Here is a 26,360-nt window from a genome sequence, read left to right as displayed (position 1 = left end):
CAACCACAATACAACAGAGAAACCCTGTCTCAAAACAAACAGCAAATAAACAACAACAACAAAAAGAAGATCCAAGATCCAGCCTGTCACCTTTGCCTCCTATGAAGAGGATTGCTTAACCCTCCGGTGAGATTGTTGTGACTCCATTGTACATCTCCTTCACAGTTGTACGCCTTCTCTGTGGCCTGTGGCCGAAGCTGATGCTGGAGTACATAGAGTGGAAAAGGTTAACTGAAGAATGGTTCCCTCTCTGTAGCTACAGGAGAATTGTCATCCATGCTCAAGTAAGATTTTCTTTGGTGGTGTGGCTACTTTGGAGTCACCTATGCTGTTATGTAACCTTTCATCCATGGAAGCAAGCACAGTAAAGTCATAGGTTTGCCAAGTCGGACTTTGGTGAAACTATACTTTGTTTTGCTGTTTATATCCTTTCTGTGGTAGCAGATGTCTTTTCACATCTCTCCAGCAAAAGTCCATGGAACATACAGTAAGAGACACAAATCTAGGTATAATGTTCAATCTCAGAATCAGTCCCTCATACTCCATGTGGATTACAGTAATATGTTCCACTTTCCTACTCCAGAAAGATGTAGGTATCAAGACAGGTTATGATAATATGAATACTTGAAACTGACATAATTGTGGTACAGACAATATTGTCTAGGCCCATTCTCTAAGTCACCATCTTCATGAGCTTAGCAGTGTCATCTTAGAAAAGATCATCACAGCTAGGCTTGTTGACTGTTGGCAGCCAATAACTGAGTAGGTACAAGGAGAAAAGAGTCATGGGATCCCCATGAAAGAAGCATTTAACTCCAAATCCCAGTCAGCTAGTTCTATGAATTCTACCCTGATTGCAAATAAACTCAGAAAATAAAATATATAGGCTGGGACAAACTAGGAAGAGGCTCCATCTATGTGGCCAAGAGAGAGTCATCATTCATGTTGGTGCAGACCTTCAAGCATGGCTGCTTCAGAGCTACATATACCCATCCATAGTCCCTCACCCACTGCTCTATACATTAACCTAATAAACCCATGGATTCCCCACAGTAAACTTTACTGGAGTACTTCAGCTTGTCATCAGGGCTCTAAAAAGAGAGGTAGACATTGTTTGTGTCTCCTGCAGAGAAGAAATTTTAGCAAAATAAAAATCTAAAATGATTTAATGGTCTACATTAATAATAGATTTACATTATGAGTTAATGAAAATGATGTTAATTCTTTTTTTTTTTATAATCTGGTGGATGTTGGTTCTTTATAATTGAATAGTTTAAGTTAAACTCAAGCTGAACTTAAAAGACAATCTAACTGTGGTAACTATGTGGAAAATGTGAAGAATATTTATAAAGTGCCATTACCTTCCAGCTAATCATGCCACAAAGTGGGAAAGAGAACTTTACATCATTATATCACTGCCTTCCATTTGTTAATCCCAATTTATGTCTGTCAGCTTGTCTACTAAGCACATGAAATTCAAGGATCTTACAATACTTCCTAAAAAGAAATGCTGACCTTATAAAAATACTTGGCATGCATGAAAGGATACTTGGAAAGTGAACTTTGAAAACTTTTATCACACTTTGAAAAAAATAACCATAATTACATCTGTTTAATGTATGCCATACTAGTTTAATTCTAGCAATCTAAACATGCAACTTCTCCTTTAGCATCTACACAATCTTTGCAACAAGTATCTAGAAAATCGATCTCAGTAGACATGTGATGCCTTTGTTAGATGCCTCCCTTTCAGCTAGTATCAAGTACACTTTTTCTTCCAGCTAATGATACTGTCATACTCTGTTGGCAACATGTAATATACTTTAAGGTTATGACTTCAGAGATAGATCTTACAAAGATCTGCTTCCACATTTGAAAATTATTTCCAAGTAGCAGTTAAAACAATGTATCACTTCTGTGTCTTCGTGCAAGTGAAGAAGCTGGAGACACATCTGAATGGCATGGTCTACAGGGAGAGGGAAAACATGGAGCCTGCAGGACCAGGATCCCAAGAACTCTTTATACTCCACTTCATTTTCCTCACAGGAACTGTGTGAAGCAGGTATTCCTGGGATTCATATTTTACAGATAAAAAACCAGAAATATGTGGAAAGTCACCTTATGTAAAACAACACAACTGGAGTGTGAGAAGCCAGTGTAGCCACTTGTAGAGATTGTCTTGAAAAATAAGTACAGTAAGTCTGCGGCTGACAATTCAGAAAACAATGTTTACAGATGTAAGCCTTGGCCCATGTGCTAACCTGCACTTTGGAAGGGCTTCCATTCCTCTCTCAAAAGAGTGGCTTGCATGTCTAAAAACGGTGTGGTTTAGACTATACCCAGTCTTCTCTTGGAAGTCTAAAATTTGGGTTTTAGGCGGAGTGTACCTACACACAGACACACACAGACACACAGACACACACACACACACAAAACCTTGAGTTAAAAAAAAATGAGCAAGCTTGGCAACAGCATCTCCCATGTGCTGCTCTGAGGAGCTGGCCTGTCTCCTACACACTGCCAGGCACCTCTACCCAATCATGTTTCGTCTGTTTATGCTATAATGAAGCACAGACTAAGAACTTCTGAGTCCTGAGAGAATCATTATACCTGCTGTAATCTTAGGAAATGACACACTGGAGTCCATATGTGAACACAGCGTGAGGAATGAGGGATTCAACACAGTAGGTAAGTAAAGGGACCAATGTGTTATATTTGTCTAGAACTTGACAGTTTAGACAAACCACAGCAGATGTATTGGTTCTTTCATTTCCACGTAACACTATAAGGTTCTGTTTTCGAAAGCTGTAATTCCTGGCTTCTTTGCATGCAAATGAATGAGACATTATACTTCTTGGGGTTTTGAGACAGGGTTTCTCTATATAGCCCTGGCTGTCTAGGAACTCCCTCTGTAGACCAGCTGAACTAGAATGTAGAGATCCTCCTGCCTCTGACTCCCGAGTGCTTGAACTAAGATGTGTGCCACCGTGCCTGACTGAGACATTATACTTTCAAAATTCCCTTTTGCCATAGAAATTCACACATCCAAAATTAAGGTTGACAAGGGTATTCTTTAAATAATAAGTTGTTTAGAACTATGAATATTTGTAGTTTCCCAAGAATATGAATCTTTATCAAAGAGGAAACAAATCTAGAACACAAATTCGAGTCTAAATAAAAATTGTTAATCGTCTCACACTGACGTCATTATGTCAGTTTCAGGATTTCAAAGGCTTGGGCTAGGAAGGGGAGGCTGATCTGAACTACAGAGACTGTCCTAGGATGTGGCCTTACCTTTTCAAAGCACATTCTTCAGAAGATGGCACTGCAGTACTGGTTAAATTAATCCTTTAGAAAGATATGAGCATTTCGGCCCATGTGCTTTACCTTATCAGCCTGGCGCATATAGCAGTAGAGAATTCCTCTCATACACTTTATGGCCGAGTGCTCCAGCTCATGGGTCCTTCCCTTGTCATCATCAATGCGCCTGGGTGAGAGAGATAACTCAGGAAACAAATTGGAATTGCATTTAAAAAAGGAGTAGAGCTTTTGATAATTAAGTATTTGACTAACTGGCTAATCCTCTGTTCTGGTGACATCTACCAATTCTGTCAGTGAAATTTCATCTTCCCAGCAGATGTACAAATGCTGCAATTAAAAACCTCATGCTAAAGCTTGTACGACCTTTTCCTTGCTTTGCGGGAGTGAGTCAATTTTTGGGGGAGGGAATTTTCTAAAATGATCTGGCTAAAACTTAAAGCTTATTTATATATTAGAAAAAAAATCACCCACGATCATTTTAAATTCACTGTTACAAAATGCAGGCAACCTATCTCTTTATAATCTAGAACTCCCAGTTGGAATCAAAAGAGCAAATATTAAGGTACACACACACTTTCTTTGCTGTGCCCCGCATGTTAGTATTTAAAGATTCCCTCAACTAAACACATACCCATCCAATGACACAGATGGCATATGAAGTGTCACAGGCTCAGGTTTTCATTTAAAAATGAATTGGTCATATTTTACCTCTCTTGCTTTTAAAAAATAACAGTTAAAATCTAACCATTAAACTAGATTAAGATATTCTTCCTGGGAGAAAAAAAAGTCTTTTAATTATGAATGGCTTTAAAAGGTAGATGAGATAACCAGAAATAACTATAGCTAAAACTTAAGCATGACACTCATCCATTGTTTCACTTAAGTGAAATATCTGTAGATCACTGCCACTTGATAAAAATTATCCCATGCCTCCTTAAATAAAGTATACTAAATTTTATTTCTATAGATCTCATATACATAGGATACTGAATGTCAGAAAAAGTAAATTATTCAAGACTGTCAGATCATTGAGCAGATGTAGGCAATAAAGTAAACACATAGTGCATTAGTCCTGATTCTCCTCCTTCCCTGAAATCTGCATGGTTAATGAATGTAAGACTCAATTCTCTTCTGAGGTCTCTGGGGAAGGTTGGTGGCTGACTTTAGTCCCTCTGTTGCATATAATTTTTTAAAACAATTTTCTGTCCCTCTACTATTTCAAAACTTTAAAATGTGCAAAACAGATAAAATAATACCTCAATGAATAATCATTTATTCTTTACCTAGATTCACCAGTTATTAATACTATCTTCTTTTGTATTCCAGAGCTAAATATCAATTTTCTTCACTATCTGAAAGCTACAAACTTCATGAGTATTTACCCTATACCCATTAGAAGTATCTCTAGAGAGGGAAAAAAAAAAAGGCCATTCTCTTATATAACCAAAAAACAACATTAACTACATTCAGACACTTCAGAGTTAATGATATATTATGTAATTTAATATACAGAATTTGACAAATTCTATACTCGAATTTATCAAATCATCTCCAAAATCATTTTGTAGGGTTCTTTAAAGCATTAATTATATAAAGCTAGTCCACTTGGAGTTACTATGATAACAGATACCAGCTCACCTGTATGCTAGCGCCAAGGCCCAGGCACCCGCAGCACAGTACAGACTCTCATGCACTTTGGACTTCTGATCTCCACCACAAGTTTTAGTAGGAAAGAGACCTGTGGTTGGACTTTGATATATCAGCATCGTTGACTTGACTACAAAGACAAAGAATGAATGCACAATCAATCCTTTCTTTTGGTTTCTTCATCCTATTCTTGAAAGTTTCATTATTTCTAACTTAGCTTTAGCATAAAATTTTGAAGATGTTAAACTGCTTCATGTCACTCTGGCCAAGTGCAAATCCACACTGCAAGTAGTTGTCTTTATACTTGTGAAGAAAGCCTTCAACCACTAGAGTATTAAAAGTTTGGATTTATGCTGGTTAATGTTAGCATATGATACAAACCTTGTTAAGATAGTATCAGACAAAAAGGAGAAGAAAAGCTTAGCTAAAAAATAGGACTATAATATTTTTGCTAAACTAAGTTAAGTAAGAAACTTAAAGCAAATGCACAATAAATGACTTTCTAAGTTATAAAGCCAGTCCTACTGGATTCTGGAAACTAACAGGTCAGGGAGGAAGGAGGGAGACCACAGACAGACCAGAGCCCTATACTTCACTGACCACTGCAATTTGCCAAAGGAAGTTCTCTTACTGAACTGTACAGGTGAGGAATATGTTTAAATTTCAAATGTAAAGCTCCATTTTTATATAGCAAGGATGGCAACGGGGAAATGAGTGTGGACACAGCAAAGCTCTGAAATCGGTGCTTTCCTCTCTTTGATGGGGTCACATTCCAGGAAAATAAAGACACCACACTACATTGTTATGTTTCCTAAAGTATATGTTATTTTCTGTCAAATTTTAAACAAACACTTTTCCTAAAATACATTCGATCAATGTAATCTAAATTAAGACATAACAACTTTCTTCTTTTCTTACCATTTTTCATTTAAACAATGTAAAGGCATATGTCAGTTATATATAATGGGTTAATTATGATATTTTGATGTATACACACACTGTACTTTGATCATGTTCAACATTACCTTCTCCCAACTAGCCTCCTTCTCCTTTATATCTCCCTCACACATTCATTAAAGTTGCCTACAAGAATAAAGGTGAAGGTTTACTTGGCACCTGACCCATGAATATATGACTGAAATGTCTCTCCCTCCCCTATCAACCAAGTACAAATCCTCAGGCAGGGGTGAGGTCCCACAGGGCCCACTCCATTCCATGACAGGGTGTTAAATGTCTAATCTTATACAACTCTTGTAAGTTCAAGAGTGCACCAGCTGTGCTGTGCCTGGAAGAAAGTGTCATTCTGCTCCCCACGACTCCCTTCCCCCAGCTCTGACACTCGTAACACGTTGTTGTTTTGTTCTTTGTTTATTTCCTAGGACAAGACCTTACTATGTAGCTAGTCTGCAGTTCACGGTCTTCCCGTCTCCACCTCCTGGATGCTGACGTCAGGTACGCCAAGCTACACTCAGCATTCTCGGGATAAACTAATCTTTTCCAGAGCATTTATTATCTTTCTCATGGCAAAGAATTGGTCCCCCAGGGACCAACAGGGCAAAAGTAAATATTGGCCATTTCTTTTAAAACCACAATTAGTCCTCTTTAGATTGTTATTGCTATAAAGTAACAGAGAGTGCACTATGAGAATGCAGACCAAAATCCTGGTAGAAAATAAGCTTACATGAGGTTGAAAAGACAAAAAAGAAAACCATTTTTTTTGGGAGATGAATGAAATTTTATGTTCTTTACCATAATGCAACAAGAAGAAGCAAAGTTGAAAAAAAAAATCAATAGACATTCCAATTCATGGTCTGATAAAAAAAGGAGGATTCCATTCACATATACTTCAAAGTCGCTTACATTTGCCACATTGATCCTGGACAAACAAAAATTAAAATCAAACAAACCAAACCCACTGGAGGAACTGATCCTGCTGACAGGAGAAGTAGCCTGAGATTGTGTCTTTTGCTTCAGTGAGTTAGAAACTAACCACATGCAAACGACCAAGCTTTACTCATATGAAACATTTGTTCATTAACCAAAACAAAATCATACTCAAGTTCTAAAGCCTATTAAAATTGGTGTTGTGGTGCACACCTTTTTTTGTGCACCACCACTAAAGCCTATTAAAATTTTGTGGTAGTACTCTACCTCCTGAGTGCCCAATACTCAGGAGGTAGAGGCAGGAAGACTTTGTCAGTTTGAGTTAGCCTGGTCTACACAGAGAGTTCCATGACAGCTAGGACCACACAGAAAGATCCTGTCTGAAAATACCAAAATACATACATATATACATACATACATACATACATACATACATACATATAATCTATTAATACTTAGAAAAGTTAAAATACTAAAATATGTCGGTAACATAAAATTATTTATGGGTCAGGTATGACCTGTGGATTCCCTTTTACAGTCCAGTATAGATACATAACTATCTATAATATCCAGGTACTTATGCAAAGAAACTACCCCCATCAAATTATAGAATAATAACTCAACAAAACATTGAAATATGACTACAGAACAGTGAATACTAGTCATCAGTGCTTACCAATTCTGTAATAATGATCCAACTTGTCCCATAGAGTTTCATTATCAGGTCTTGGAAGATTAATGCTTTTAAGAGGTTCATAAACTGAGCCTAAAAGAAAAAGGAAAACTCATCAAATTAAGTCACTCTTACCCAGATATATGATGAAAATTTCTAAATAAATGAAGATGCAGTAACCAACAATGTAATTTTCAGCTTCATTTCTGAATGACCCTATTGATCCCTGGTAAAAACTTCAGTAAGAGAGGAGCAAAAAAGATTCTTAAGAAGCATAAAAGAATCCCAAATGCTGTCCTACCATCAAAACCAGCATTCTAGCCGCCAACATGCTGTGAAGACAAGGCCTAACTGACAGTTCAATTAGTCATCAATGACAAACAGATCTAAGTACAGTTCTTAAGTCTAGACCATGTTACCTATGCTAATACTTAGTAAGCAATTACCAGTAAAATGATCACACTTCGAATATCTCACACAAGTAAGGCTCACACACCCCATACAATATAAAGAAACTCAGCTATGTTTCAGTAGCTCACACATCCCAGAGCCATACACTTTATATTCAGTTACACTTTTTTATACTGAAACATTTAAACTTCCAAGTTCTCTTGCATTATTATCTTGACAACAAGCAAAACTGACGTCTTCTATTTCTCAGTCATGGAAACCATTCTAAGGCATTGGCAAACCACACTGCTCAAAAGCAACAAAATACACAAGAATCACAAAATGAGTACAGACAATTGGACACTTGACTATGCACTTTCTCAGCTGCTGCATGAAAAAGAACCTTTAGACAATGTCTTAACTTAGAGCATATTGCTTCAACTTTCTATTTGTTTGACAGGAGTGGCAGCCACACCATGCTGTCTCATGTGAGGTACCAACTGGAATGGCTCTGTAGTAAGGAATGGAGACCTTTGCAGAGGTACACAGATCATCAGAACAACTTTCCTCCAGCTACACAGGGAACAAGAGCCTTGTTCTGACCTCTGTCAGACAGTGCAATATTTCCAGTACTTCTGAGGCCATGCTCAGACAGGCCCAATGAACTCAAGGCTCAGAAGACAGAAAGAAGGACATTCTAATCCTTTGGGAGCCAGGAAGACCCAAGGTTTTCCCGGAGGATTTGTTGAAAGGTCAAGGGAACACAGGTTTTGTATCCTTGACCAAGGATAGATTGGTCTAGGGCAAGGGCCAGAGCCTCAAAATTTTGGTTCCTAGGAACCTAGCTTTCCCCCATGAAGGGCTGTGATTAAAATTCTAAGGCAGCTGTGTCTAACGTATCTTGCATTCTCTTCCCAACATTGACTTGGCTCTCTGCTGATCTTGGTCCATTTCCCTACTGCAAACCACATATAAGATGCTGTATTTAATAAACTTAATAAATTTAATAAACTTGCTTGACAAACTTAATAAACTTGTTTGACATAAGCCACCAGATATGGAAGACCTGATCCCAGCTTTCCTCACCCCCAGTGCCCCTCCCTCAGGAACTCATCACAGAAGGACTTGCTGGCTGGCCCAGGGTACTAACCCATCTTCTCTTCTTGAGGACAACTGAGAAGTGAAGGAACCGAGCTCTGGTATGGCAACCTTACGTAAACAGATAGAGAGTATCTAATGATGAAACAGACTGGCAGAAAATCAAAAGGCAGCCTTAAAGATCACCCAAGAGTTCCCTCCAAAGACAGACACACACCTTACATGTTGCTGATGCAATGTGCTATGTGTGTTCACAACTGTGTCCATGCGGCTGCTTGTATGCCACTCTATGTTAAGACAGAATGGAATAAAATGGAATCTGTCCTGAGAATTCCCCAAAACTTTTGGCTGCTCTGATTCTTTATAAATAAATTTTATTTTGTGCTATTGTTAGTTCTATTTTTAATCTTTTTATTTCTTGGCATGCCTAATTTAACAATTTGTATGTATATGTGTGGATTCTAGTTACTGGGAGATATACCAAAAGGCCTATTAAGTACATATTTACAACCTTAAATATTATTATTTTCTTAAAACCTATTGAAATGGTATTTGGTGCTCTAATAACTGTTTCAAGAACCCTTAAAATGCCATTTGTTTATATAGAATAACATTCCAAGGAGTCATTAAAGCATTGTTAAACTAACAAATTTTACACTAGATAAATGGGCTTTGGTAATGATTTCCTTCTAAAAGAGATTCTGAAAGAAATAATCTGTTTTTTAATCAAAGGTAACAGGAAAAGTTATATAAAATGCTTTATGTTAATCAAAATAATTCTCAGCCTGGAGATGCTCAGTGGGTAATGTACTTGTCATCCAAGGATGACGACTTGACTCTGGATCTTCAGGACCCAAATAAGTACACAGTAACATCTGTAGTCCACAGTGTCACAGAGAGACCTGAGTCAGGAACAGGAGAATCCCTCCCAGCCCATTGCCAAGCTTGGCTAGCAAGTGCAGCTCTGAATAACAAGAGATCAACTTCAAAAATTGTAAAAAAGACTAGGAACAATGCCCAAGAGTGTTCTCTGACCACAATAATAGCGCATACATGTACACACATGCATGTGTACAAACACATCTACTTACTCACATGTGCATACATGTATATGCAGAAACACATCCATAAACTCACATGTGCATGCATGTATGTACAGAAACAAACTACATACTCACATGTGCATCTATGTATGTATGCAAACACACTCTAGAACTCACATGTGCATGCATGTATATGCATAAAAATACCCACACATGTACAAGATAAATACCTCTAAGTACTATACACTTAAATCCTCTTATTGGACAAATTATTATAAATTTCTTCTTCAGGACTTTCTTAATATGTAAGTATTACACATATTTAATAAATTTGTGATGCATGTTAAATGATGAATGGCAATGCCTATAAAAGCTTTAAATTTGGGGTTCATAATAAAAACTAAAAGAGATAAAATTCTGATAAATAGTAAAATTCTAAATATGTTTTCACTCTCAACATAACAAAAATAGCTATGTTATTAAGTTTTGAAATATTAATATATCTTATGCTTGTATTAGGGTCAAATGTTTGAAGTAAGAGAGATCTAAAAATTGTAATGATATATAGTAAGACATCCCACATGTAACTTGACCCTAACTGTTACCAAAATAGGATTAAAAACTAAATATATAATGTCTCCAACTGCACATAAAGATAACTGAATACCTCTAAAAGCCTAGAAAGATATAATGAATGGTTAAATGACTACCCCTGGGGAGATGGGTGTACTTTTATTCCATAAAGCTCATATTATCTAAATATCTAAATAACATGAAAGAAGGTATTTATTTACCACTTGTATAACTTTTCAAAATGGAAAAAGAAAATTTGAATGTCTAACCAAAATACATTGTACAGAGGTGTTCATATTGCACCATCCAGTCTCAAACGCCTGGAGAAGCTATAAGGATGATATTAAACTGAGATTAAATGTTATAAATTTGAATACAGGACTCTCTCAAGATGAACCAGATTATGTTCTCTTGTCCTTATCACAGTCTCCTGAAACAACATTTTACTAAGAAGTCTGATACTTAATCCTTGCCTTCACTATCTGCTCTACATAATAGACTGCTCAAGACTATTTCATGTGTATGTGTATGCTCTGAGGTATTAATGGAGATCAACTGAACTTCCACATTTATATGTGTCACCATAGGAAAGCTCAAACTGGATAATAAATATTTGAAAGAATAAAAAACTATCAAATGAACAATATGACTATATAAGAAGGACTATATGAGAACTGTATTGCTTATACTTATTGCAACTGTATTGCTTCTTCACCTAATCCAAAGATGTGAAGAGGCAGGGTGCCATTCACATTTTGTTTTTAATAAAAAGATATTAAGTTCTTCGAGTGCCCTTCAGATAAGCGGGGCACATAAAATATACTTAAGGACATTACTCAGGATGTCTTATGTATTGACCTGAAATACCAAGCATTCAGTTAGTGATTCCATTTTCCTCTTTGTATTTATAGTTTAGAACTTGCCAAAAAAGAATTATAATATTATGTATTTTCTGCAATGTCTGCGCTGATTAAGACAAGTTTAATGTTCCTAATATTTTTAAATATATTTTATAGGTTTTTTTAATATATAAGTGTTTTTGCCATATTTACGTTATGTGTTTTACGTGCATGCGTGGTGACTCAGCAGGTCAGAAATGAGTGTAGGATCCCCTGGAACTGGAATTACAGGTGGTTATGAGTTCCCATGTAGGTGTTCTGGACCAAATCTCGCTCCTCTGCAAGAGCAACAAGTACTCTGACTCTTGCCTGCCCCATTCCTTTTAAACTGCAATCATTAGAAGAGGCGGGGTGGCATTTACAAGTCTAACATATTAAATGTGCTCCTGATTAATACGTTCACTGCAGTAATCCTAGAACCAACATAGTCTAGAATACAATGGAACTTAATAAATACTTATTAAGTACATGAAATCATGATCCTCTGATGTTTTCACTTTGCCAAATGTTACTTAAGACAGCTGAAATAAATGGAGTAATTTAGGAGAGATGAACTCAAGTGTGACTCACATAATGTGACCACAAAATAACTTGCTCAGCTATGGTCTACAATGTTTTCTTGTTCTGGAGGGGCCATCCGGAGACTGTTCCACCTGGGTATCCATCCCATGTGCAGTCACCAAAGGCAGACGCTAATGTGGACGCCAGGAAGTGCATGCTGACAGGAGCCTGATATAGCTGTCTCCTTAGAGGTCTGCCAGAGCCTGACATATACAGAGGCAGATGCTCACAGCTAACCATTGAACTGATCATGGGGCTCCTAAAGGAGGAGTCAGAGAGAAGACTGAAGGAGCTGAAGGGGTTTGCAGTCCCATGGGGAGAGAAACAATACCAACCAACCAGAACTCCCAGGGTCTAAACCACCAGCCTGGGAGCATACAGGGAGGGACCCATGGCTCCAGCTGTATATGTAGGAAAGGATGGCCTTGTCAGGCATAGGTGGGAGAGGAGGTCCTTGGTCCAGTGTGATGCCCAGTGTGTGGGGAATTAGAGGGCGAGGAGGTGGAAGTGGGTGGGTGGAGGCACATCCTCATAGAAGCAGGAGGAAAGGGGATGGGATAGGGGAATTCTGGGGTGGGGGAACAGGGGAAGGGAATAACATCTGAAATGGAAATAAATTATATAAAAAAAAGATGTGTATGAAATGAGGCCACAAGTGAATGATTAAAAATAATCTGAGCAATCACTGGATTATGGATCTAGCCTTTTAATTTGTTTTGTCAGTTGTATTTCAGTTTTATTTGTAGGATATGCTATGAAGTTGCTGCTTTCTAATAAAAATCAAGATTTTCAAAAGTCTCAATTTTCAAAATTCATTATTATATACAACACAGTCCATGGGCAGGTTGGCAAAGCCATTAGGAATAATGGCAATTACATGTCATTGGTCATAATGAATTTCATCAATGAACTCATGAACAATAATAAATCAATATATTTTTACTTTTCTTTAATTCATTTATGTATTCACTTTACGTCCCAATATCAGCCCTTCTCCCAGTAGCAGAAGTGGAGGGGGAACAGGGTGAAGGGTACTGGATGTAACTTTTTTTTTTCTTTTTTTCTTTTTTCTTTTTTTTTGGTTTTTTGAGAGAGGGTTTCTCTGTGTAGCCCTGGCTGTCCTGGAACTCACTCTGTAGACCAGACTGGCCTCGAACTCAGAAATCCGCCTGCCTCTGCCTCCCAAGTGCTGGGATTAAAGGCGTGCGCCACCACCGCCCGGCTGGATGTAACATTTTTAAGTGAATTGTTTTACAGAGGATAGCACCAAACCTGAACATAGATGATTTAAGAAAAATACGGGACCACTATTCCACACATGAAACTTAAATTTCAAATTTATAAGATTTAAATTATGTTCTTATCCCAGCATTAACTGACTAATATACAAGAGAAAACCAATCTATAACACTTTGTCTTCATAATTAAGATTTATCATTTCTCTTGATATCATATCAGTCTTACCAATAGCACATAGTATGTTTGAAAACATTTTCCCAGTTTATATAACAGAAATAAATAGAAGTCTTGAACATTAAATAAAATTACAATAAGCAATGAATTATTTTAAAAAGCTTCATTTGCAACTTTACTGACCATAAATAAAAATATTTATAATCAAAATGAGAGCAGATATACTTCTAAGTGAGAGCATAGCGTCTGCATGTTATTGTTAAAGTGTTGCTGTGACATAAAATTATCTTTTTCAGGAATAATACACTTAAATGGAGGAATGGTTTATTTCGGGTCAAAGTTGCAGTCCACATTCACTTGGGCGTGTTATATTGGGCACATTGTAACACAGAACACATGACAGAGGAAATCTGTCCATAAGGCAGCCATAAGGCTGCAAAGAGGAAGACACCAGCATTCCAATGTCATTTTCAACTTCTTCCTGGTAGGCCCCATATCCCAAAGATTCTACAAACTCCCAATAGCACCAGGGACTATCGACTGCTTAAGCCTGTACCACAGGGGCCTTTGGAGAGCATTAATGATCCCAACTGTATCACCAGGTAATGAGTGCTAGTCAATTTTCCCCATCCAATGACAATTAAGTTTAGAATATTAGCTATATGAAAGGAAGAAACGGTATTGATCTAAACTATTTGTATGGCAACAATTTGCTGGAGACCTATGAAAAGGAACTGGCTTTTGCAATGAACAAAATCCTAGAGAAAGACTGTCTAAATACCTCAGACAATCAAGTGAGTTTTAGAAAAGGGAACTGAGCTATAGCCACTACTAAACCACCATACAACTTCCAGGATCTACTGTATCTCCAAATGAGACCTTCTAGTCTGAAAAGCAGAGAAAATTATGCAATGGCCATGAAAATGAAATCAAATATTTTATGAATATTAAATGAAAAGCTGAGTCTTTTCACTTGCCCATTGTAAATTTTGCTATGAGCTTGGGTAGTGAGGGAGGGACTGAGCATAAACAGGCAATCAAAGAACTGCTGATCTAGAAGTATGTTTATCAAGTAAGCCCAAAAACTCTTCAGCAATACTAGGATGGGTGCTTCACATATAGGTTTTTACATTTGCAAATTAAATTATCAGTTATTTTTTAAAAAGAAAAAGGGATAGGTGAAACAAATGAGGCACTAAAACACTCATTTGTTTTACACTAAACACTAAATACTAAAACACTAAAATACAGGCAATGCAGGACCTATACACAGGATTGTGGGAAACCAAAATGACCACTCTAATCATTGCACCTAGAATAGAAAAGGAAACCAGATGTATTAAAGTATGACCCCAAGCTATACACACAGGTGCTGAGGGGTCTTCAAGCAAGAATCATGACTAAAATAAATCACTTCTATAGCACAACTCCTAAGAGCTAAACCCAATTTCACTAACATATCACTAATTTCCTGGTATATTTAGCCATAGCCAATTGTCAAGCATTCCAGAAACAAATTAATGTCAAGAATTTTGGGAAAGAAATCAAAGTGTAGAATGGAGTCAGCATGACACTTACCATTAAGTCAAATGATATGAAATCGCAAAGTAATTTTGACTTGCATTTCCCTGATGACTAAGGATATCGAACATTGCCCCAAGTTCTTTTCAGCCATTTGTGTTTCACCTTTAGAACTGTATTTCTATACTGCCATTTTAAAATTAGGTTATTGGCTTTGTTTTGCATGTATGCCTTTTTGTTTTGGTTTGGTTTTTTGTAGTTCTTTACATACTTTAGATACTCGGCCTTCTATCATATATGTAATTGATAAAGATATTTTGCCTTCTATAGGTTGCTCTGTATGAGGTTGTTCTTTGCCATACTGAAGTTTTTTAGTCTCATGAGGTCTCATGTGTTAATTGTTGGTCTTAGTGCCCGTGCTATTCATGTTCTGTTCAGAAAGTCCTTTTCTGTGCCAATAAGTTCAAACTTACTTATCCTCCACTTTCTCTCCTATCAGATTCAGAGGACATGGTCTTATGCTGGGGTCCTTGATCCATCTGAAGTTGAGTTTTGCAAAGGGCGATGAACAGGATCTATTACAATCTTCCACATGAAACTGTCCAGTCTGATCCGCACCATTTGTTGAGAATGCTGTCTCTTCACTGTGAATTTTTGTCTTACCAAAAGACAGGTGTCTATAGGAATGTGGACTTATGTCTGGATCTATTCTATTGAACATGTGATTGTTTCTATGCCAATATAATGCTATTTGTATAATTATAGTTTGGCAGCACAACTTGAAACCATGTGGTAGGTGGTACAACTAACAGTTCTCGTATTTTTCAGGAGCATTTTAGCTATTCCAAATTTTTCTTTCCCATATAAAGCTGAAAATTCTTTCAATTTCTGTGAAGATGTGTGTTGGAATTTTGTGGAGATGGCATTGAATCAGTAGATTGCTTTCAGATGCTCATTTTCACTATATTAATCCTACTGATATATGAGCATAGGAGATCTTTTCATGTTCTGATGTCCTCCTCAATTTTTTCAATGTCTTAAAAGTTTTTAATCATAGAAGTCTTCATTTGATTATTTAGCATTATCCCAAGATCTATTTTTGAAGTTATTGTGAAAGGTGTTTCCATGAGTTTTCATGGAAAACTCTTTCTCAGTCTGTTATTTGTTTATAGGAAGGGTACTGGTTTATGGGTGTGTTAATTTTGTATCCTGGTACTTTGCTGAAAGTGTTTATCAGCTGTAGAAGTTTCCTGGTGGAGGGTTTTTATGGAGGGGGGCATATAAGTATACAATCATATGCTCTAGATAAAGATAATTTGACTTCTTCCTATGTGTATGCCCTCCTTCACTTGTGCTATTGCTCTAGCTAAGATTTCAAGTACTATATTGAGTAGGTTTGGTGTAGATACCCTTACCTTGTTCTTGATTTCAGTGAAAATGTTTGGAGTTTGTATCCAGTGAATTTCATGTTTGGGCTTGGAGTAAACTGCCTTTTGGTAAATCCCTTGAATCCACAGTCTTTCCAGAACTTTTATCATTAAAGGTATTGGATTTTTGTCAAAGGCCTTTTCTGTATCTAATGAGATGATCATGTAGTTTTTTTGTCTTTAATCTGTTTATGTGGTGAATTACATTTATTGGTTTACCTACGTTGAAAAATCCCTGCAATGAAGACAACTTGAACAGAGTAGACAATATTTTTGATGTATCCTTGGATTCAATATGCAAGTATTACATTGAGAATTTTTGTATCTATGTTCTTAAGGAATATTAATCGTACTTTTCTTTCTTGTTACTCTGTGTAGACTATGCATTAATTAGGGGGTTCATAAAGAACAGGAAATATTACTGTAGATTTTATTTTATGAAATAATTTGAGGGATATCAGTACTAATTCTTCTGTGACTATTAGCAAAAACCTATTCTGAATCAATCTGTCCCTCAACTTTCTTTGATTAAAAAACTTTTAATTGATGCATCTATTTCACTAGATGCATTAATTAAAATGTCTGTTTAAAATGTTTATTGGATCTTGATTTAACTTTGGTAGGTGGTATATATGAAGAATTTTATCCATTTCTTTTAGGTTTTCCAATTTGGAGGAATACAGATCTTTAAAGTATGTCCCTTTGCTTTTCTGGATTTTCTTAGAATCTTGTGTGATGCCCCTTTTCATCCTTAATTTCATTAATACACATGGCTCTCCCTTTTAGTTAATTTCACTAAGTGATTTCTCAAAAAACAAAGAAGAAGAAGAGGAAGAACTCTTATGGTTCAATTTTTTTATGTAGGGCTATGAATTTGCCTCTTAGCATCGTGTCGTATAGCTTTGGGTATGTTGTGTTTTCATTTTCATTCAGTTCTAAAATGTTTTTAATTTCCTTCTCAATTTCTGTCTTGAACTATTTTTCATTCAGTAATGAATAGTTTAGTTTCCATGAGTTTGTATACTTTCTGTTGTTTCTATTGTTGATGGTATCCAGACAGAATAGAGGGGATTATTATGTTAATTTTCATATATCTGAAATTTATTTTATGTACAAGTATATAATTCATCCTGGAAAAATTTCCATTAGCTATAAAGAAGTTGTATTCTTTTGTGTTTGGGTGAAATCTTCTGTCAATATTCACTGGGTCCATTTGATTTATGACATTAATTAATTTCTCCATTTTTAGATTAATTCTTTTCTGGATGACTCATGTATGGGTAAGAGTACTGAAGTCATCTACTACATTTGTGTGCGTGTCGTATGATTTTAGCAGTAGTAGTGATTCTTATGTGAATTTACATGCCCTTTTGTTTGGTGCATAAATGTTTGAGTATGTAATATCCTTTCCTATCTCTTCTGATTAGTTTTGTCAGATATTAAAATACCTATAGTCTGCTTGCTTCTTGGGTCCGTTTGCTTGGAATACATTTTTCCATCCTTTCAATCTGAGGTGATTTGTATCCTTGATAGATACGGTTTTTGAATGGAGCAAAGGATATATGCTGTTTTCTAATCCAGTTGTTAGAGTGTGTCCTTTTATTAGGGAATTGAGACCATTAGATTTATCAATAAGCAGTACTTAATGATTCCTATTATTTTCTTTTTTGCGGTATGAGTTTTGCTCCCCCACCCCTTTTAATTTGCTGCTCCAAAATTAGTTTTTCCTTGTTTATTCTGGGGTGCAGTTGACCTTTTTAGACTGAAATTTTTCTTCTAATATGTTCTGTATAACTTGTCTGGTAGGTAGATACCACTTATATTTGGTTTTACCATGGTATGTTTTTCTTTCTCTCTCTATTATGATTGATAGTTTCATAGGATATAGTAGTGTGGTCTGGCACCTGTAGACTTTGAATTTGAAGATCATCTGTCCGAGTCCTGCTGACTTTCAGTGTCTCCATTGAGAAGTCGGGTGTTACTCTAATGAGTCTGCTTTTATATGTTACTTGGTCTTTTCCCTTCCAGTTTTCAGTATTCTTTGTTTATTCTGTACGCTTAGTGTTTTTATTATGATGTATCAGGTACATTTTGTGATTCTCTCAATTCAGTGTTGTCTATACTTCTTGTATCTTCATAGGTGAATACCCTTCTATGAGTCATGAAGTTTTTTCCTACGACTTTCTTGAAAATATTTTCTGTGTGTTTGACCTGGGTTTTTTCTCCTTCCTCTATTCCTATTTTATATACATTTGATCTTTTCTGAGTGTCCCAAAGTTCTTTAGATGTTTTGTACCTGGATGTTATTAGATTTCATACTTTGTTTGACTGAAATATACATCTCTTCTATCTTGTTTTTAACATCTGAGATTCTTTCCATATCTTGAACTCCTTTGAAGAAACTTACCACCGAGGTTTGTGTTTGATTTCCTAAATTTTTCATTCTAGTCTTATTTTCATCTGGATTTTCTTTATTCATCCTATTTTTTATCATATATTTTTTCATTATTTCATTCAACTATTTATATTTTCACAGACTTCATTGAGGAATTTTTTTCATATCCTCTCTAAGTTCCTTGAAATATTCATAATTGCTATTTTAAAGTTCTTATCTTGTGCTTCAGCTATATTACATTTGTCAGGGCCTGTTGTAGGATTGTTATGGGTTCTGGGGAAGGCAACTGTCTTGGCTGCTAATGTTTATGGTTTTACATTGGTGTCTAGGCATCTGGGGTTGGGAAATTAAAGTGATTCCAGATGTTGATATCTGGCCTTGTTTGGTTGGGTTGGTATTCTGTCCCTTGGTTTTTGTTGCCCTCTCTGGATTTTAGGAAACCTGTGGGTTTCTTAATAGTGCGCACTTCAGCAGGTCAGTGGGTAGGAGAGAAGAGAGATGAGCTAGGACAAATAGCTGAGAGGAGATATGGAAAGAGCTAAGAGGATTCTGTCTACACAAAGAGGCAGAGTCCCCAGGCAGTTGGGGTGTAGTGGGAGAAGTAGGCTAAAATAAGACAAAGAATAATCTGGATCGATGGGACTAAAGGGGATCCCTAGAACTGTACCAGGGTTCGAGTCTCCAGTGAATGGAGCTGAGGTGGGAGGAGGGACACCTGCAAGCAGGTTATTACAGGATTGAGGATGCAAATGGAAAGATTTTAATAGAGGAGAAGAAGATAATGAGAAATGCCTACTTGTGTGTGATCAAGGTATGCTCACTGGGGGTCCCAGGTAGAAAGTGTTTATAGGTCTTAGGGACCGAGACACAAACAAATGGGGGTGGACATAAAAAGAGGACTAAAAGTGTCCACAAGAAGAAGCAAAGCTGAGATCACACCAAAGTTCCCTTGATAAAATTTAAAGATTTAAAAATTAGGTATTGTAAGATCTCTCAGCAAATGAAAACACTTGCCCCCAAGTCTGATGTAACCTTAATTTAATCTGTGGGTCAACGTGTTAGAAGGAAAGAATAGTGACCTGCGAGGAGTCCTCTAATCTCCATACATATGCCATTGCAGACACATGTGAGTTCAAACACATGTACACACAATAATTATTAAAGTTTAAGAAGACAGAAATACCAGTACTCTGATTTAAAAATTAAACAATACATACATATCAAATTATTATACTATACTCCATTAAATATATAAATTAAGAATATTTTAAAGGATGGTATTAAAATATAAATTAGTGTAGGCATCTAAAATTACAGAACTAGAATACTAAACTAGGGGCTTGTCAAGTTCTAATCCATTATACTTACTCAAAACTACATTTTGACTTAGATTTTTTTCATGTCCATTCTAAGCATATCATAGTTTTGCAATACATCTTTTAAACTATAAGAGTGTTTTGTTTTACTTTTATATAATATGAAACTGAAAGAATTTAATTTTTGTCAGAGGGAATGGAAGATACCAGGAGAACATGTCCCTCTGAATCAACTGAATAAGAAGAATATGGCATACAGCAGCAAGCACAAGGCCTCTATAAATCTATAACAGATTCTCTGCATATATGAACATATATTATAATACATTATATATGTCTATAATATACATATTATAGCTATTAGCTTAGTATCCTTATGGGGCTCCTGACTGTGGAAATGAGTGAGGCTCTGACTCTTGCCTATCTGCACTTGGGATTCTTTTCCTCCTGTTGGGCTATCATGTCCAACTTCAATATGCAAGTTTTGCCTCATCTTACTACTTTATTTTGTTATATTTGGTCGTTATCTCTCAGAAGGCTGTTCTTTTCTAATGAGAAACAGAAATGGAGTGGATCTGAAGGGGACGGTAGGTGAGGAAAAACTTGGAGGAGGAGACGGAGGGGAAACTATAATCAGGATATACTGTATGAGAAAAGAATCATCTATTTTTAATAAAAGAATAAAAAAAGACTGTGACTCTGATGAACATTAAGCTTATTAAAATATGCATTAAAATTCAATTATAGGAGTTTCATGGGGCCAAAAACTGAAATAAAAACAGAAGTCTAGACAATGGATATTTTAAGTATAGAGTGAATGAAACTGGGCTATTTCTGTACTTCAAATGTGAATAGAAAGCAGCCTTTAACCCATTAGTTGTCCACACTCTGGTAAGTAACTCTAGACTCAGACCTCTGTAACTCCGATAAACTCACTAGGTCATCAAGTTGTAGGTTGGTGGAAGTGTTTCTTTGCTCCATCATTGCTTCTGCCTAGGGTAATGTATTATACTGTTATTGCTGTGATTTATTATGTTGCTCTAAAAAAAAGTCAAACAACACGGAGCCAATGTAAAGCAGAGAGGGAGGCTGTAAAGAAACATTGTGAGTCTAGATCTTAAGCACAGGGTTAAGAGAGGTTAGGACACTTATGCAAAAACCAAGACATACCCAAGCCTGAGTGTGCATGATTTTGGTTGTTCTAAAGCTACATTAGCACACGAAGCCCTCACTGGAAAATACTGCTCAGAGATGCTTACAGGGTTAAAAACATCAACTTTAACTTTTAAACAACATTAAAGAAAGTTATAAGGCAGGTTTATAGGGGCATTGTTTAGACTCAGAACTGCGAGAAGGGGGCTAGAAACTCACTATAGACCACTTAGGCCATGAGGAAGCATCATTTATTTGCTTTGACAAGATGTCTTTGGGGAAATCTATATTGTCTCCATGGGTAATTTGGGCTTAATCACTGGTAGCTAAGGCTTTTGGCTTTATCAACCAAAAAGGCAGATCATACCCAGGATGAAACCAGGTTGAAGAGCCTTGTCTTCCCATGTCACTGGGGAGAGAAGAGAGAGAGGACAAATCCCTACCTCCTGCTTTTTTTTTTTTTTAAACATTGCTCAAAGAGTGCATTTTAATGGTAAACTTTAAAGATTCAAAGGTTATGAGGGTGTTGCCAGAATGGATGGATGAGAGAGCAGGGTCAAGATCCATCAGTCTGGGCAGAGGAGACACATAAGGCTTTAGCAATCTGAGAAGAGTGTTACAGCTAAAAGGTCACAAGTCATTCTGGTTCTAAGTGCACACAGATGGCTTTCAAAATCTGAGATCACTGCTAAATCTTAAAGGTCATAAGTTGCTCTGGCCCTGAGCAAACATGGGGAGGTCTAGGAAGACAGTTTCTGTGGGTAGTTTTCCTTTCTGAGGTGTTTGACCCTTCTTGTTTCACTCCTTCAACAGGACCTTCAAGCTGGACTCTATTTTTGTCCCATGTCCCTTGATTTTCCATCATTTTTATCCAGCCTCATTACTATCAGTATCATACTAAAGGTAAATAACATTACTTCAGCATTTAACATAAGTAAAATATTGTATTAAAAGCTTTGTAATTTTGATTTCATTTAATCCTTTTATAATCCTAGTAAGTAGATACTATTATTTTCATTTTAGAGACTGACAGTGAAGGTTTTGTGAATTTTTCAAATTCATACTGCTAGCAGGTGGAACAACTACAACTTAAACATTGGAACATGTCTTATTTCTCTGTTTCCAGTAAAAGATAAATGAAGATGAATAAAGCCATCATTTCTGTCTTCTGAAAGTGTCATATTTGTAATTATAAAAATAATAGAATCACAATGTAAGAAACTATTTTTTTTCTGTTAAAGATGGCCAGCCCTCCAATCTTTCATAAGGTTCATAAACTTCTCCACCTTACATAGCCCTCACGTGCATGCCTGCTGCACACAGCCCTGGGCACTTCTGTCACATCGTTCTCAAACCCTTTCCACTTGCTAGTGCGCCTGCTCCTTGGGTTTAAATGAAAGAGCAACTTTTACCAAAAACAAAAAAGTACAAAAACAAACAAACAAAAAACACAAACAAAAAAACCACAAGCTTGCTAGGTTACTTTTGCTCTGTACCCGTGTTTGTTTCAACACTAGAAAATTTCTTTTCTAACAACAGCAATATATAGCCTGCTTCCAGGGCAACACTGTTCTTTCAACAATTATCCTTGAAGTAGTAAAGTATTTTCTCAACCAATTTTGGTTTTATAAGTTGTTTCTGCTGCCATTTTACTTGATGGGCCTCACCTTTACTGAGATTTTAATTCATGTTATTTCCATTTCAGAAAAATTAAGGAACAATACACAAAAATAAGAGCTGCCTTCCAGAAGTTAACTATAAAAGGATTCTAAAGTCAGATTTGAAGAAATCTAACATGAGCACAGTTCTTCTCCACTTAGCATTTATTTAGCACTGTGCCTAAGGCTTTTCCAGAACCAGATTTCATGTAATAGCATATTTCAGGGTGAGGGGAGGTGACGCTGTCTAGATCACAAGATTTAGGGTGCTAATTTTCCCCACTTCACTGAAGAGTATGATTTCATTTCCGTCACTAACAGATCCCTTATGTTAAAATGCCATGTCCAAATTCCTTGTTATTTTACAGGAACTCTGCACTATGCTAGACAAGGCCTATCAAATAGTTCTGACCTCTTTATGAAACAAAAGTGCTATTAGTGACTTAAGTTCTGATAGCAATGTCAATGACTAATCTAAGGTTTCTCCCACTTTCCCTTTTAGGGAAACAAAGTACACATGGCTGTTTAACATTTTAAGCAAGGGGGAAAAGTCATGACAGCCATACAGTTTGGCCTAGGAGGTGCTATCAACACATCTACCTTTTATTTTTCTATCATTGGGAGGGCATTTGTGTGTATGATATATGTGTTTATGTGGGTTGGCAGGTGAGTTTTGTTGAGTGCACATGTGTATGTGCCACCACATGTATGGGAGGACAGAGACAGATCCTGTAGATGTCTCTGTCAACTGTTCTCTGTCTTAGGTTTTCAGACAAGGTTTCTCACTGAACATGGACTTCATGGATTCAGCTAGGATGGCTGGCAGTGAGCTCCAGGCTTCCAGGTGTCTCCTTTTGATCCTTACTGGTGTTACAGGAATATAGCACTGATTTCAGCTTTTATGTGGGTACTGGGGATCTTTGTAAATCACACACTTTATTCACTGACACATCCCATAACCCCTACATATCTTTTTTTAAACCTGACCTTTGAATCTTTTTGAACAGCACTAGTGGGAAAAATATACTTTTACTTGGGATACATTTTCCTACTCAAACCTAAAACAAAAAAATAAATACGACAAATAAAATAGTTAAATGATTATGTATATATTATTTATACAAAATGTGTAATATAGCTCTATGCCCTAAGCCTGAAGGATTTCACACCCTAGTAAACATGTAACTCGTTACCTAAAAACAATGTAATGATAACAAATATAACAGGATCCTGTACAAACTGTCATGGAAACAAGTCAAAACTGAAAACCAGGTTGTGGAGAACATTTTACCAAGAAATATGGGAGACAAACCATTGGAACAGAAGAAAAGATTATGGTGTGTACTGAACTTATAGGAGAAGGCAATTTAATGCACAAAGAACGTCAAGATAAAGGTGCAGAAGCCAGAGAAGAAAATACTGGGAATACATTCAGACATCTAAGACCCAAAGACACTAAGCAGCAGGTTACAAATTTACATTCTGTCCTTTAACTAATAGAGATCCAGTGTGTTGAATGAGCCACATTTTGTAAAGAGAAAACTGTTGGTAGTAAAAGATGACAAGAAAAACTGAGTCCTGGAAATAAAGGTCCATTTTTGGTCAAAATAATCTTGAATTAAGACAATGACAACATAGATGCAAAGGAAAGGGAAAAACTTTAAAAATACTTGAAAGATAAACAAAAAAATACTTGAAAGATAAACAAAAAAAGAAGAAAATAAAACAAGGAAGTTGTAAGTGAGATATGGATGGTAGGGACAATATTCATTCATATATTACAGTGAAATAAGAACAGGCTTGTTGGAGTTTGGTCTTTTGCTACGTGTCGTCATGCTAAATGCTGCCCCTCTCCAGGCCTGGCTGCCCCCAGGCATGAAACAATCAGTACTTATACAAGTGATGCTATGTAACCTTGACCCCCAAGTTATCCCTGATTGGTGAATAAAGACGCCTACACCCACTAGCAGGGCAAAAGAAAGATAGACAGGGTTTGAGTTCCTGAGCTTGGGGACTGAGGAGATCACAAGGAAGGAGAGAGAAAAGGCACCATGGGGTAGGTGATTTATGAATACGTGGCCATGAGGGCTAGCCAACTGGAGTTAAGCAGCCCAGATGGAACATAGCAAGTTATAATTCGGGGTTATTTATGGGAAGGTAGATTCTAATAGCTTAGAGGGCAGATGTCCGCTCAGCTCTAGTGCTGACTAAGGCTTATCATAAACATAAAGGTTGTGTCTTTTATCTGGAAACTGAATGATAAAAGGTGGGGTAGAAACCCCCAATTGAGATTAAATAATTACTACAACACAGGATGGTTGACTAAAAAAATTCTAAGCTTTAAATCGCTTTTTATTCTTTCAAATTATAGTGATTAACCTCACACTCTGCTAGGATTTTTTATAGTTGTGTGTTGAACTCTGCGGTCATTCAACACACAACTATAATCAAAGCTGAACTTATATTAAAAATTAGAATTAAGTAGGTAATTAATGGGGCTTCACTATATATTTTCATGAAAATAAAATTATATAACCAAAGAATAATACCTGAAGAATTACAAAAAATTAACAACAACAAAAAGATTTAAAATTCCCATAAAAAAGTCCACAAAGCAAAAATATTTATCCTCACAAGTATTTAAACTAGAAAAATAAGTTCAAACTTTAAATATCCCTATATTAATAATGTTTAGCATGAAACATCTTTGTTATCAATGAACCACTTCAAAGCAATTTAACACAAATAAAAAGTAAAAGCCTTAACATTTAAAAATTAATGCACTTAAACAAGTTATGTTTAAGAGGGGTCAGATTTGAATTTAAAAACTGGAAAAGCAGAAACAATCAATGATCCCTATCAATACTTACCAGAATACCAAATAAAATTATGCTTAAATATGATTTTAAAAATTCAAAGTACGGTTCAGTTCAAAGCACTGTAGGATAAAGCATCGATGTGCAGGTGTAAGATAAATGTCAGGCCCCAGGCACACGTGTATTTCCTAGTCACCGGGCCGTGTGATTCCCAGCAGATGTTCTCTCCATCCTGAGCTTTCTTACAGTGCTTCTCCAGATGAAGCACAACAAAATCTGTACCTTGAACTGCTAAGTCCAACAGGGTGACTTAGAGCTCTTAGAGTCATCTAGCAACAGTATGTTCACCTGCTCATCGATTACTTTTTGTTTAAGAAGGAAGGAAACAGGGCTGGAGGTGGTGATTAGGCTCACAATCAACAAAGCAAGAATCAAGAAGATAAGAAAATGACCTACACTAAGAGTCGACCTATTATATACCTGTCAGGCAAAGGCTACTACTTGAAATATGGCAAAATTTCTATCCTTAAAATATATCAATAAACATATCAATACATTTGACATTAACAATTG

At 36.4% G+C, this 26,360-nt stretch overlaps 1 protein-coding gene across 8 annotated transcripts in view; it reads right to left on the bottom strand.

The window, feature by feature from the left end:
* Phkb (phosphorylase kinase regulatory subunit beta) overlaps positions 1–26,360 on the bottom strand; it is a 171,014-nt gene that overhangs the window by 135,360 nt on the left and 9,294 nt on the right. For all 8 annotated transcript variants that reach the window (XM_034523099.2, XM_034523100.2, XM_034523101.2 and 5 more), the window contains 3 exons: positions 7,529–7,618; positions 4,960–5,098; positions 3,388–3,487 (listed from right to left, as the gene is read on the bottom strand). In XM_034523099.2, the coding sequence (XP_034378990.2) occupies positions 3,388–3,487; positions 4,960–5,098; positions 7,529–7,618 (329 nt within the window). The remainder of the gene's footprint in view (positions 1–3,387; positions 3,488–4,959; positions 5,099–7,528; positions 7,619–26,360) is intronic.

The sequence above is a fragment of the Arvicanthis niloticus genome, chromosome 18 (genome assembly GCF_011762505.2).
Source record: "Arvicanthis niloticus isolate mArvNil1 chromosome 18, mArvNil1.pat.X, whole genome shotgun sequence".
In the NCBI taxonomy this organism is placed as follows: Eukaryota; Metazoa; Chordata; class Mammalia; order Rodentia; family Muridae; genus Arvicanthis; species Arvicanthis niloticus.
This window is presented reverse-complemented; position numbering and strand designations above follow the sequence as displayed.